General features: G+C 48.7%; 1 protein-coding gene across 2 annotated transcripts in view; it reads left to right on the top strand.

The window, feature by feature from the left end:
• The window catches only part of RXRB (retinoid X receptor beta), a 237200-nt gene that overhangs the window by 77729 nt on the left and 146363 nt on the right, over nt 1–13108 (top strand). For both annotated transcript variants that reach the window (XM_085619929.1, XM_085619853.1), the window contains exons 4-5: nt 6808–6987; nt 11232–11395. In XM_085619929.1, the coding sequence (XP_085476055.1) occupies nt 6808–6987; nt 11232–11395 (344 nt within the window). The remainder of the gene's footprint in view (nt 1–6807; nt 6988–11231; nt 11396–13108) is intronic.

Genomic DNA, 13108 nt, shown 5'->3' with positions numbered 1-13108 from the left:
GTTCGGCCATACATCTTTCCCGGTAGTTTTCACCAAATAGCAGTGGTTGCAGCTTTCTTTCATTGTCAGCTGCCCATCTATATCCTTGCCTCAGCAATTGGCTGCTAGAGAAGTGTTCTTCGACAAAGTCAGTTGACCTAGAAATTACAACCGCTCTCTTACACAATCTAAAATTTTCTTTCAATCAAGAGAAATCCAACTCATTTGACTGGTGTTCAGTACTTTCCAGATTAAAGTACTGCTTCCTCCTGGTTCATATAAAAGATATTACAGCTAGGCTTGGATTGGCAATATTGGACAGCGACATTCACCCTGGATCTGATTGCTTCTTCAATTTTTCTGGTTCTTCAAGCACAACCTCAAATTCAACATCACCAGTGGGTGTTTGTCACAGTAGAACCAATATTTTGGCCTCCAAGGACAAAAATGTTCTGGGCTCACCAACTCTTCGCTCGTTGGTCTGGACATACAGGCGAAATCCTGTGAATGGAGAATCATTCCATGCTTATTGGCCTCAGGTTACCTAGGTGCCAGATGCTTCTCTCTAGGTTTAGGGTTCGCTTCTAGGAACATTGCACTTCAATGCTCTTGTCTCCGAAGATGTCTGCGCTTAATTTAAATTAATTGGAGCTTAGTATGATTAAGGTGGTACTAAAGGTCCGCAACAAGCATGTTCAAATCCTGATGGACAACACTTACTACTTGTTCTATCTCAAGAGGAGGGAGCTCTGGGTTCTCTTTTTCTGAGCCTCAAAGCCAGAGTTGTGGATGTGTCATTGAAAAAAAGGAATTTGTCTGTTGTCCGTAAACCAGGAATAGGAACCTGCCAATGAATTGGTGTATCTAATCTTTTCCAAATAGGATCCACTCAGATGAACCTCTTTGCCAATATAAAGAATGAGACATTTTCTCAGTTTTGTTTGACAACTTTCCCTCATGGCTCTTTAGGGACGCTTTCGGCAATCCATGAGAGTTTGAGCTCCATGGCTTGCTTCCCAAAGTTCCTCTCATGCAGTGTGTGCTGCAGAAAATGACACTGCAGAGCAGAGTTTAGTTACTGCACTGGACTGGGCAAAGAGCGTGTAAGCTGGCTGTGTAATCTCCCCGGGGACACCTGTTATGGGAGGATTTGTTTTGTCAGTGCAACAAGTTTATATTTCATCTTCATGCCTGACGTTTGAACAACCTTTATCAACTAAGTTTGGCTTCTCTACTGATGTTCTTAGCATTTGTGGCTACAGATAAACATGCTCTACATACTCCTGCCATTTAGTGTTGGGCTCGAACGTTTTTCCTTGAAGACCTTTTCGAGACGCAAGATATCCTATGACTCCTAGCTTAGTGGGGAATGCGCATGGGCACGGACTCCATTGTTACTTTTCTTTTTCTGCCATTGGTTCTGGAAGTGTACCGACAAGGCTCCCTGATGTGATGCACAATCTTTGGTCTCCTGCAATTATGACTTGGATATCCATGGATGAGAAAGTTTTGATTGCCAGCTTCTTCCAGAGTATTCAGAACAACTCTGGGGCATTGACCTTCAGTCCCCTGACGTTTGGGGCACTAACGCCCCATCTGAGCCTCAGTTTCTGTGGCTCCCATCGAGTCCGAAGAATGAGAACTATGAAGGGTGATGGAACAGATGGTTTTTAAAAGATGCTACCCAGTGTCCTGCTAACTTTGGACTAATATCCACAAAGTCTGTAATCTTTCACTGGAGCACAGGGACACAGAGTGTGCCTCTTGTTTGACTTTTCACTGCAAAAAGATCCTCTGACAGCGAAGAGATAATTGCCTAGTACACCTCATATGCAACATCAATCCGCTGACTCCAGGTCAGATGTCTTTGGTGAGGTAGAACCCCTTGGCACCGAGGAGGAGAATCGAGGCACCTGGCCTGCCTGCAAACCAAGCCCAGCCCACAGACCATTTCATCCAAAGAATCTAATCTTGAGGAACTAGTTGAATAACGGCTCCCCTCCACTTCTATGGGACCTTCAAGAAAATCTACAACATGGCTTGTATCGATCGGCATATACACAAAAAGCAACAAGTGCAGACTGAGGTGGAATACCACCCCTCCAGCTGACAGGCATACAGCTAATCTCATAAATATCTACCATTTCTAGGACCTCTCTAGCCTTCTGGCCCTGTTCGGCCCGAGACAAGGCATAGGACCCAAAGAGGAACGCAAAGGCCTCGATCCCCATGAGTCCTCCGGATCCAACAAATCCAAACAGCCATCCTAAATCTAAAGAATCTTCAGTTCAGATACCCACATCGGATGCGAAAAAGCTTTATCTGCAAAGTCGACTTTCAAGTCCCTTTCTGCAGAAAACACCATCTGCTCCAATGACACAATCCATTGCGGGTTCCAAGGGAGTCCAAAAAAACGATCCTCGAGAGACTGCAGTACGTTATTGGTGAGAGGCACTGCCACATCACCATTCACCCATACACAGAAGATCTGGTAAGGTCCTTAAAGACTCCGAGCCAACCTCCAATGAAGAGAAGGCTTGCTTTTCAGAAAGAGCCAGTGGACTTTGCTTTGGACACTGTTAGAAATGGAGTTTCTGGTTGGCTAGGGTGTGCACCTAAGACAGCAAAACCTATCACTTGTCAGATCAAGATAGTTACATGCTGAAGATAACCCCTGCTCGCCCCCTTGGTAGCTTGGCAGAGCGGTCAGGCTTATCCCAGAGGCAATGTGCAAAGCGTCTGCGCAACATACTCCCACAGCAAGGACACACTAGGCACACCACAGAAGAAAGTTACAAAAGATCAATGCGGCTGACCAAGGTTCAGCACTTCAATTCCAAAGTAAAGAAAGTCCTTTATCTGTGCACGCCCGTCCAGAGCTTGCCGCACTTCTGCTCCACTGAGAATCAGACAAAATCATGAGGGTGATGACGGTGCACCAGAAACTAAGTCAAGGGAAACCTCAAGTTCATTCAAAATGTCCTTTATTCTATAAATTAGTTTTTAAATTTTCCACCACAGCCAACGCGTTTCGTTCCATAGAAACTTCGTCGGGGCTGGAAGAACACAAAAATATAAACATACTAAACACGTGGACGCAACAAACACTCATATAGATACACATATAGTGGTTATATTTGCCCCTTTTTCTCTTTTTGAAATGCACTAAGTAGTGTTACTTTTGTGTACTTTATATTTGGTTATATATGTCTTCTGTTTTCGTTTGTGTCTTAATTTGTGATTTTATATACGTAATATGTTTATCTATATTAGTCTGTTTGTTGCGTCCACGTATTTAGTATGTTTATATTTTTGTGATCTTCCAGCCCTGACGAAGTTCCTATGGAACGAAACGCGTTGGCTGTGGTGGAAATTTTAAAAACTAATTTATAGAATAAAGGACATTTTGAATGAACTTGAGGTTTTTCCTTTGACTTCGTTTCTGGTGCACCGTCCTCACCCTCCCACCACAGAAGAAACTCTACACAAGGTTATATCAAAATAGCCTTTGTATTATCCATAAAAAAACATTAGAACATAATCGCATATATTGCACTGTGCCACCAGCCATGACTTCCCATGGATTTACAAAAAAAATCACTAGGCCAATCGGGCCACTGTCATAAGCACATAACAGTTAGGGTTATTTGTAGCATGAAAACACTAGACCGAACCAACATCAGCAGTGCACTAAAGTACCCATTTATAGAGTGCACACATTACAAAAATAGCATATAAGCTGGGTGCCTAGACACCTTCCCTGAACATAATCAGCAGTGCACCATAGTACAACACTTGCAGAGGGCATACATTAGGAACAAGAACATCACCGCTGTATGGTCCTGAATCCTGAACACCTGACAACTGGTTATAAGTAACACACCTAAAGGTAAGTCCGCGGCCGCTGCCTGCGACCATAGCTAAAGCCAAGTGTGCCCTCTTTGGCGGAGAGAACTCACTTGGTGCCCCGCATCCGCAAATGAAACAAAGCGCAGCTGGCCGTGAACACACAAGGCAGCTGCTGATGGCCGGGATGTTGCCTTACCAGATCTCCAGAGCCAAGGCACAAAGCCGGCAGCTATCCACGCGGGCTACCATGCACCAGCCTCGCTTCTCTTCGCCTGCCCCCAGGGAACTGGCTAGTTTTCCTCCGGGGGCGGGGGCTCCCTCCGATCCTTTGTTGTCCTCAGCACCCAGGGCTATGCCTGTCTTTCCCCTCTCGAGGGAAGGCGGAGACCTGTCAGGGGGATTCCAGGCAGCCGATGTCACTGATACCAGGAGACTGGCAATAATGTGGGGCGTCACCCGTCCCCCTGATGGTGCAGGTCGCAGCCCTTTTCACCAAATGGGGGCCGTACTAGGAAATTCAGCCGATGCCTGCCTGGTCTCGTAGCGTCCCCTAGGTGCTCTCTTCCCTCAAGCACAGCGCTCCTCTCGGGAGGATACGCAGTGCCAGGGTACACAAAGGCACCTCCCCTGCGCTTGCCGGTCAGTTAGGAGTGCTCCCCCAATTAGGGAGCACTCTCCCCACACCTGGGCTCTAGTAATGCGCTACACATGCGCTTAATTCTTTGCAAAAGGTGGGGGGGGGCAACTAAAGGGGGAAGCGCTCTTCACTCACTGCTCAGCAGTAGGAGCCTACACTTGGGCAACAGACTTGGGAGCGCAGAATCCCAAGCGCTCACAACACGTTGTGATAAATCACCCAGGTCAAGCAACACCGTCCTGGTGGGGGGGGGGGGGGGAGGGTGTGACTGGGCTTCCGAGCAGGGAGCAGGATCAGGCCAGCACACCGACAGAGTCCAGATGGCGGTTCCCTGGAAGCACAGCAATCCTCCTGGTCCCACGCAGCCTCTTCCAGTTCGAGTACAAGAAGTTCCAACTAAGCTCAACGTTTCATGGGGTCACAGCCCCAGTACTTTTACTACTAACAGTCTTTGTTCTGCCCCCTGGCACAGGGCTCTGAGCCCAGTCCAAACCAGCTCCGGGGGCCACTTTGTAAGTGAACCACAACCTTCATTGTTTGTGTGAACCTTGGCCCCAGACACACCACAGGGGGGCGGAGCCCACATTGTGGAAGGCAGGCACAGCCCTATTCAGGTGCAGGTGAGAAGTCTCCCACCACTCCAAATGCAGACCAGGTCTATTGAGCCTAGCACTCACTTATACATTGAGAAACTGACTTATCCAGACTCTCTGGAGCCACTGCACATCCCCTCTTCCCCTGTCAGTCAAAACCAGACGGTCAATACTCAACTGTCAGGCACAAAGACACATAGCACACAGAAATTCCCTCTTCTAAAGTGGCATTTTTGAAATAGTAATAATAAATCCGCTTTCACCAGTAAGCAGCATTTATCACCTCTATTCTGAACATACCAAACTTGATCACGCTACCCCTCTCAGATCAGGAATTACCACTGAAGCACATATGGGGGAATCCCCAATGCATTCCTATGAGAGGGCAGCCTTACAGCAGTGAGAAACCAAATAGGCTGTTTGTCACTACCAGGACATGCCACACAGTTAAGGGACATGTCCTACCTTTTACCTACACCTCACCCTGCCCACAGGGCTAGCTAGGGCCTACCTTAGGGGTGATTAATATGTAGTAAAAGGGAGTCATAGATGTGGCAACCTCTTTATGTGCCACATCACAGCAGCAGTAAACTGCGCGCACAGGCCCTGCAGTGGCAGAGGCCTGAGACAGGTTTGAAAGGCTACTTTTCTGGGGGGGGGGCGTAATCAGCGCTGCAAGCCCACCGGTAGCATTTTAATGTACTGGCCCTGGGTATATGAGATACCACTGTACAAGGGACTGACAAGTATATTAAATATGCCAAACAGGTGTAGACCAATCTTACCAAGTTTACCATAGAGAGCACATTCACTTTAGCACTGAGGTAGGTGCAAGCTCCTCTCCGCCACCATTGACTTTTTCTGAAGATTATGTTATCTGAGGGTAAAGTGGCTCCGGAAAAGGAATATCTGCATGACCTTGATCCACAAGAGCTTTGATCCATTTTAATCCTAGATCGTAAGCATTTAGATTAGAGGACAACTTCTGGTGGATTTTGCAGCTTGTCAGTGGCGTGAGACAGCTCAAACAATATCCAGGTGGATCTCTGGTTGACCCATCGTTTTATAATCTCACGAGCATTGTGGTTGCTGGTGCTCTCCTGAGAGGGGTGCTGAAGTGGCCTATTTGTAATGCTGTTGCTTGGTCCACTGTACACTCCTTCGCCTAGCATTGGTCTGTGGTTTCCAGTGAGTGACAACAATCGCAATGTACGGTCATTAGAAGAACAAGTTAGTTGCGTTTGCTATTGTTCTTTTGAAAGCCTACAGAAGCTCTTGCAGATGGCTTGCAAGCATTCTTCATTGTCTCTTTCATAGTCACTCATTAAGCTGAGGTTTCTCCTTTGATTTTTCTTTTTGTTCTGACCTATGCCTATGTAGGGACCTAGCAAGTTGGCTGGTACTGATGTAACTAGTGCTTATGTCCCTTCCAGCTTCGTTGTGCAGTGCTTGCTAGTGCTTTGACTGGCTCCACCTAGTGTTTGTGACGAATGAAAGTTTCCAGATCAATTCAATTCAGATGCCTGGTGCTATAGTTCACGTAAGGAATTTGCAGGAGCTACTTTCGCGATCAGAAAGCATCTTACTAAAGTATGAAGCTTTTTTCTGTTTTGTCCCAGCTGTCTGCAGTCTTTAACTTCTAGAGTTTGCTTGCATCCCTGACCTGGTCTTTTGTATTTTTTATGTATTTGTGTGGTTCCTCAGGTATGTGTGGTCTGCTTTTCAAGTTTGGAAATTGTTACTTTCTAGGCAAACATTATGGCGTGTACAGCTGTGAGGGCTGCAAGGGGTTCTTCAAGCGAACCATTCGAAAGGACCTTACTTACACCTGCCGGGATAACAAAGACTGCATCGTGGACAAGCGCCAAAGGAATCGTTGCCAGTACTGTCGGTACCAGAAATGTCTTGCCACAGGCATGAAGAGAGAAGGTAAGAGGGGTGAGAGCGGACTGCCACTGATACTGACCATCTACTAACACATAGTCCATTGTTTGGATTTTCTGGAATTAATTTTTCCTCGGTTTCAATTCCTTGCTGGTAAAGGAAGACTTGCATGCCCTGGTGTGAGAAAGTGCAATTTTTCTTGCATGGTATGCCCCCACTTTTTGCTAAATTGCTGAATGTACTTTGAGTGTACCCTGGGTTCCTGCCAATCAGGTGCCCAGGGCCTATGTCCCTTCCCTAAACCACACAAACTCCAAATTGGCAAACCCTAGCCACATGTCAGCCCCTGGTAAATGGTACCCTAGGTACCCAGGGCCTTGTGGCCAGGGAAGGCCTCTAAGGGCTGCAGCACTCATTGTGCCACCCTCAGAGGCCCTGTACCCTTACACACACACACACTGCCTTGCAGGCTGAGTGTCTGGGTGCAGGACAAAACAAAGAGTCGACATGGCACACATCTCTGTGTGCCATGCCCATCACCTACACTGCCAAGGCATATGTCAGTCACCCCTCTGGCTGGGTGCCTTACGCCTATGGTGTGGGCACAGGAGCAGGAGCCCTGTGCCCCTACAGTACCCGGGTCCATTCCTGGGCACTGTAAGTGCAGTGCTGCCATTTAAGAGTACATGGTGCTGAGAGCTCGTAAAAACACGAGCTCCACAGCACCATAATGGCAACATTGAAGACTGGGAAGTTTGGTATCAAACTTCTCAGCACATTAAACCCACACTGATGCCAGTGTGGGATTTAATGTACTAAGCACCCCAGAGGGCATCTTAGAGATGCCCCCTCACAGCTAACCTACAATCCACGTCTGCTCTGAGGCTGCCCAGGCTGCCACACAGCAGACACGTTGCTGGACCCCTGGGTGGGAGAGCCCCTGCTCTCCCGGGCCTGCAACAATGCACATCCTGGGTGAGGTGAGAAATCTCCTCCCCCAGGATGAGCTAAGGGAAGCTTCAAAGGCATACCGCCATTTGGAGTTTCCCCAGGCCACTGCAACCCCCCACTCTGGCGGGAAGCTTGGCCGGAAACCCCATACAAGGACAGGGGATGTGCCAGCCTGCCCACCCCACCCCTCAGGTGGGGGAGACGAGGTGAAACACATCTCCGGGCTCTCGCCATCTTGAAGATGGGAGGCCCTACCCTATCAGGATTAGGCTACTGCCCCCCTCCCACAGGAGAGAGGCAGGATAGGGGGTGTACCCACCCCAGGACAGAGACCCATTGGTCCCTGGCCTTCACCTACCTGTAACGCCCCTAAATTTAGTATTTAGGGGCACCCTGAACCTTCCTCCCGTAGATTCCAGATAGAAAACTACAAGAAGAGCAAGAAGACCAAGGACCTGCCCTGCAGCTGCTAAAAAGAGAAGAAGACACCAACTGCTTTGGCCCCAGCCCTACCGGCCTGTCGACTCTCGAACCTGCACCAGCGCGGCATCTCCCGTGGCCAGCAACCTCACCAATCCCGGAGGACCTGGCTGCCTTTTGGCTCTAAGCCCCTGGGACTCCCATGAGTAGAGGCTCTACTCGAGAAACCTATCCCTAACTCCTGGCAGCAGCCCGGAACCGCGGACCCAACACTCTGCACCAGCCAAGCCTGGCCAGTGCCGGAGTGGACAAAGACCCTGAGGACGACCCCACGGCGACTGTGACCCCGAGTCCGGCACCCAAGGACCCCCCTCGACATCCCGGAGGAAGCCTGCAGCCTCAGAACCAAGTGCCACCCCAACCGCGATCAACCAGAGGGTAAGATTCCCGACGTCAAAAGGCACCCCTGCACCCGGCGCCCTGCGGCCCCCTGTGCCCAATCCCGGGGTACCCACCTAACCTACAACTACCCAACTTACCTCTCGAAGTGGTGGTGGCACCTGAAACATCCCCGAGCCTGCAGCCTTTTTCCAAACCGGAACATTCCCATTGATTTCCATTGAGCGCCCGAAGGCTCAAGAGCACCCTGCACCCAGCCGCCCGAGTGGCCCTGGCAGTGCCCTCTCTACACTAACCTACTTCCCCACTTGCCCTGAGTAAGTGACCAGGAGCCCAGCTCCCACAGCCGCGTGGCTTGCCAGACAGCAGCCACCAACCAAGGCCCCCCTATCCCTCATAGGATAACATTGGGCCTAACTCTCTCTGCACCCGGCCGTCCTGAAACCGCTGAGGGTGAACCAACTATACCTACCTGACCCTGGGGGACCCCTGAGTCCATGCCCGGAATTTCAACTCTGCCAGTCGAGTACTTACCCTTAAACCGCTAACTTCATTTTCCTCCTAGGGTAACATTGACTGGCTTTTTCTTCAAAAATCTTCTAAGTGTGAACTTTTCAAAACTGCAAAAATTCACCAAAAATCAGCCAAGTGACAAAAACGAATTTACTCACCCGCTCCTAGGTGAGCTCCCAGTGCTGGATCTTGGTGCCCAGCCCTGACCCTGAAAAGTGTTCACAACTATACTTACCTCTAACTCATTTTTCTCCCATAGGAAACCATTGTCTGCTTTTCTGTGAAATTTCTTCTAAGTGTCTATTTTTGCAAATTTGAAATATTCTTTTAAAATCGTACCATTTCTGCAAACGAAATTACTTACCTGCTTTTGATAAGGACCCCAGTCCTGGGCCTAGGCACCCAGTCCTGGATTACTAAAGTAACGATAAAGTACTCTACCTGCAATGTGAATTTCTTGCCATAGAGATCCATTGAATGTTTTCTTTGAAATATTTTCTAAGTGCTAACTTTTGAAATGGCTAAATATTATTTAAAAATAATTAGTTAAGTCGACTTTCATCACTTGATTCTGAATACTGACCCAAGGCTGGTTCTAGGAGCCAGACCTGGAATTCCAAAAGTAATTTGAAAAGTAATTTATTACAAATAACCTGAATTTACCATTGAGCTCAATGCATTGTTATGTTTAGGAAATAGGATTGTTTATGCAACCAATTGTGACTGTTTACACAAATTTATTGCTTAAGACAAAAGTATTTATATTCAACCTCTCATTCTGAGAAAGTTTATTTTTACCCCCTTTGTGGTTCTAAAAATAAAACAAGCATATATTTTATATATATATAAACCATTGGCCTAGAGTTCAGTTATTGAGTGTGTGAAACCATTTGCTGACTGAGTGTGTACAATAAATGCTTTACACTGTCCTCTGGTACTGCCTTACTGCTCGACCAAGCTACCACTTTTGAGAGTAAGGTCATACCTAACTTTGACCTCTATCAGCCTCTGGGGGACTGTGGACTCGGTACACCCTGTACCTATTAGGGAACAGTATATACAGAGCCACTTTCTCACACCTGGTATCTGAACTTGCTACAGATGCTTATTCCAGTGTTGATCCTTTTTGGTTCTCAATGGTGTGGTGGCATCTTGTCTTCTGTTTGTTCAGTTGGCAGTCTTTTCTACTGGATTGTAAAATATAGGTTCGACTGGCTGAGACACGTGTGGGTATTCCTACTATCTACTTTTCTTCCAGTGAGTGCAGTAGACTGTTGTGGGGCTTTTGGCATTACATAGCCCTTTCCAATGATGTTATCCTAGTCTTTGGACTGAAGTTCTTGCTCATTTTTATGCCCGGTCTCATTTTTATGTAAGGCGGAGTGTCATGTCTGTTAGGATTCTATGTGGCTCAGTGATGATTTCACTATTCATCCTTTCTAGATCGTTGTATATTCTCATTAACCTTCATCCCCACTTCTATCCCACATTCTGAAATACTCCACCCCTCTGTCCTCCTATGATTGACGTGTGAGCAATTATCCTCATGAATGTTACTCTGGGTCTTTCACTCTTGAAGTGTCAGCTGGTTGAATTTAGTCTATTCTCGTATTCCTTCGTATTTGGAATTTGTAAGTTAATGGGGTATCTAGCACGGATTTAACTTGCTGTTTTCCTTAATCTATAAACAATGACATCTGTTAAATGGACCAATGGGATTCTTGGTCCATGTATTGTTTATTAAAAAATAAATAAATACTGCGACCTAGAACAAGTCGAATTCCCTGGTGGAATATTCTCTTAGCTACTGAGTAGAGGTGGTTGGGGACCAGCGTGAGATTTACCTCAATGACACCGCCACCGCCCATCCCTCTCCCTCCCATTGGTTTTACGTGCTCTGCTCGGGGTGCTACCCCTATGTATTTTTCGAGTTCGATCTGTTTGGGGAAAAGAAAAGTTTGAACTTGATATTTCTCTTCCGCCTCACCAAATTTCTCATCTCTCAGCTGTACAGGAGGAGCGGCAGCGGGGCCGAGAACGGGATGGGGACATGGAGTACAGCAGTGGTGTGAACGAGGAAATGCCCGTGGACAAGATACTGGAAGCTGAGTTGGCGGTGGAGCAGAAATCTGATCAGGGCGTTGATGGGTCTGGGACCGGTGGCAATTCTGTGAGTGGATTCACACAGATTGGGGGAAGTGACTTCTCACTAGGTGGTGGGATTAAGGGAGGGACTTGGAAAAAGATTATATTTCAAAGTCTTTTATAGTGCTTCTGTAGTTATAGTTAAGTTTCACATACAATTGAAAAGACATGTTCGAGGCATATGAGCTGCAGATTATACACTGTGCATAGATCGCCATCTGGTGTTGGGCCCGGATGTTTGCAGTTTGTTTTTCCTCTTGGAAAGTCTTTGGAAGTCACAAGTTCGGTGACTCCTCCTCTGGTTGGTATTGCGCATGTACTTCGGCTCCATCCTCAGATTGTTTTTTTCCGCCATCGGGCTCGGATGTAAAACTTCGCGCTCCGGTTCCGAACTTCCCAGTTCACCGATTGACGCACAAATCCTCGCTCATCGAGTTTCTTCAAAAGACATAAATCATCTTATTCATCTTCTCTTCGGCACTTCTTCGATTCCGGTGGTCGACGGCGGCCTTCGGGCCTATTCCGGCTCCGGTCTCGGCTGATGGAAAGAACTCCCTTCAAGAAGTGCCCTTGATGTGGGTCCAAGTTTCCCACACCGATCTCCATGAGGTGTGCAACCTCTGCCTCTCCCCAGAACACGAGGCCCGAGACTGTTCCGCCTGCAAGTCTTTTCGCTCAAAAAAGACCATTCGAGATCGACGGGCTAGACGCAACATGGCGCACTCCTCGACCTCCGCTCCAGTCGACGTCTTCGGAGACGACGTCGAAGCTCCGGGACAGCAGGACATCGAACAGGAGGACGACTACCTCGTCACCGCTTCCGAGGCCGACGACTCAGATGTGGAGGACATCACCCCGGCGCAGCGGGTCGTGAGTACAATTCCCCCCCCCCCCCCCCGATCCCGAAAAAGGCTTCGGTCACACCTTCGCCTCCGGGCCTAGGCAAGACCAAGGACACGGCTTCTCACACCCCACCTTCGGGCCTGGTAAAGAAGCCTTCTAAGCCTTCCGACAGCTCGGGCTCGAGCCAGCCGGCCACCGGTGCCGACAAACACACTTCGGCACCGAAGAAAAAATCGGCCTCCACCTCCACATCGAACCCGGCACCAAAGCCTTCGGTGCCGAAACCTGCTCCGGTGCCGACCAAACATCACAAGACCCTCGGCACCGACACTCCCGTGCCGAAATCCCCTTCGGCACCGACCACAAAACCGGAGGTTCCCAGGAAGCACGGCTCCGACAAGCCTAAGAAGCAGTCGGCCCCAAAACAGTCGGCGCCGACCGATCAACCTGTGTCACATGAGCTTTTCACACCGGATCCCTTGCAGAAAACCCTCACCAAGGATCCAAAGACCGGACACTTGACATTGTCTTCGAAAAAGAGACATTTAGACAAGCCGGCTCCACCTCCCACTCCAAAGAGAAAGGACATTGCTACCTCCTCTTTCAGGGTGCCCTCCCCACCTCCTTTACCACCTCCACCCCCCCCACCCCCTCCACCTCCACCCCCACCCCCTCCACCTCCACCCCCTCCACCTCCACCCCCTCCACCTCAACCCCCTCCACCTCAACCCCCTCCACCTCAACCCCCTCCACCTCAACCCCCTCCACCTCCCCCTCCACCCCCTCCACCTCATCGTTCCTCCACCTCATCGTTCCTCCACCTTGTCCCCTGTCCCAGACGATTTGGGGGACCCTTACTATGATCCAGCAGATGTGCCACAAGATCCCACTCCTA

This window comes from Triturus cristatus, chromosome 1_1, assembly GCF_964204655.1.
Source record: "Triturus cristatus chromosome 1_1, aTriCri1.1, whole genome shotgun sequence".
Classification (NCBI taxonomy): Eukaryota; Metazoa; Chordata; class Amphibia; order Caudata; family Salamandridae; genus Triturus; species Triturus cristatus.
The sequence above is the reverse complement of the archived record's forward strand: the minus strand, read 5'-3'. Positions and strand labels throughout refer to the sequence as shown.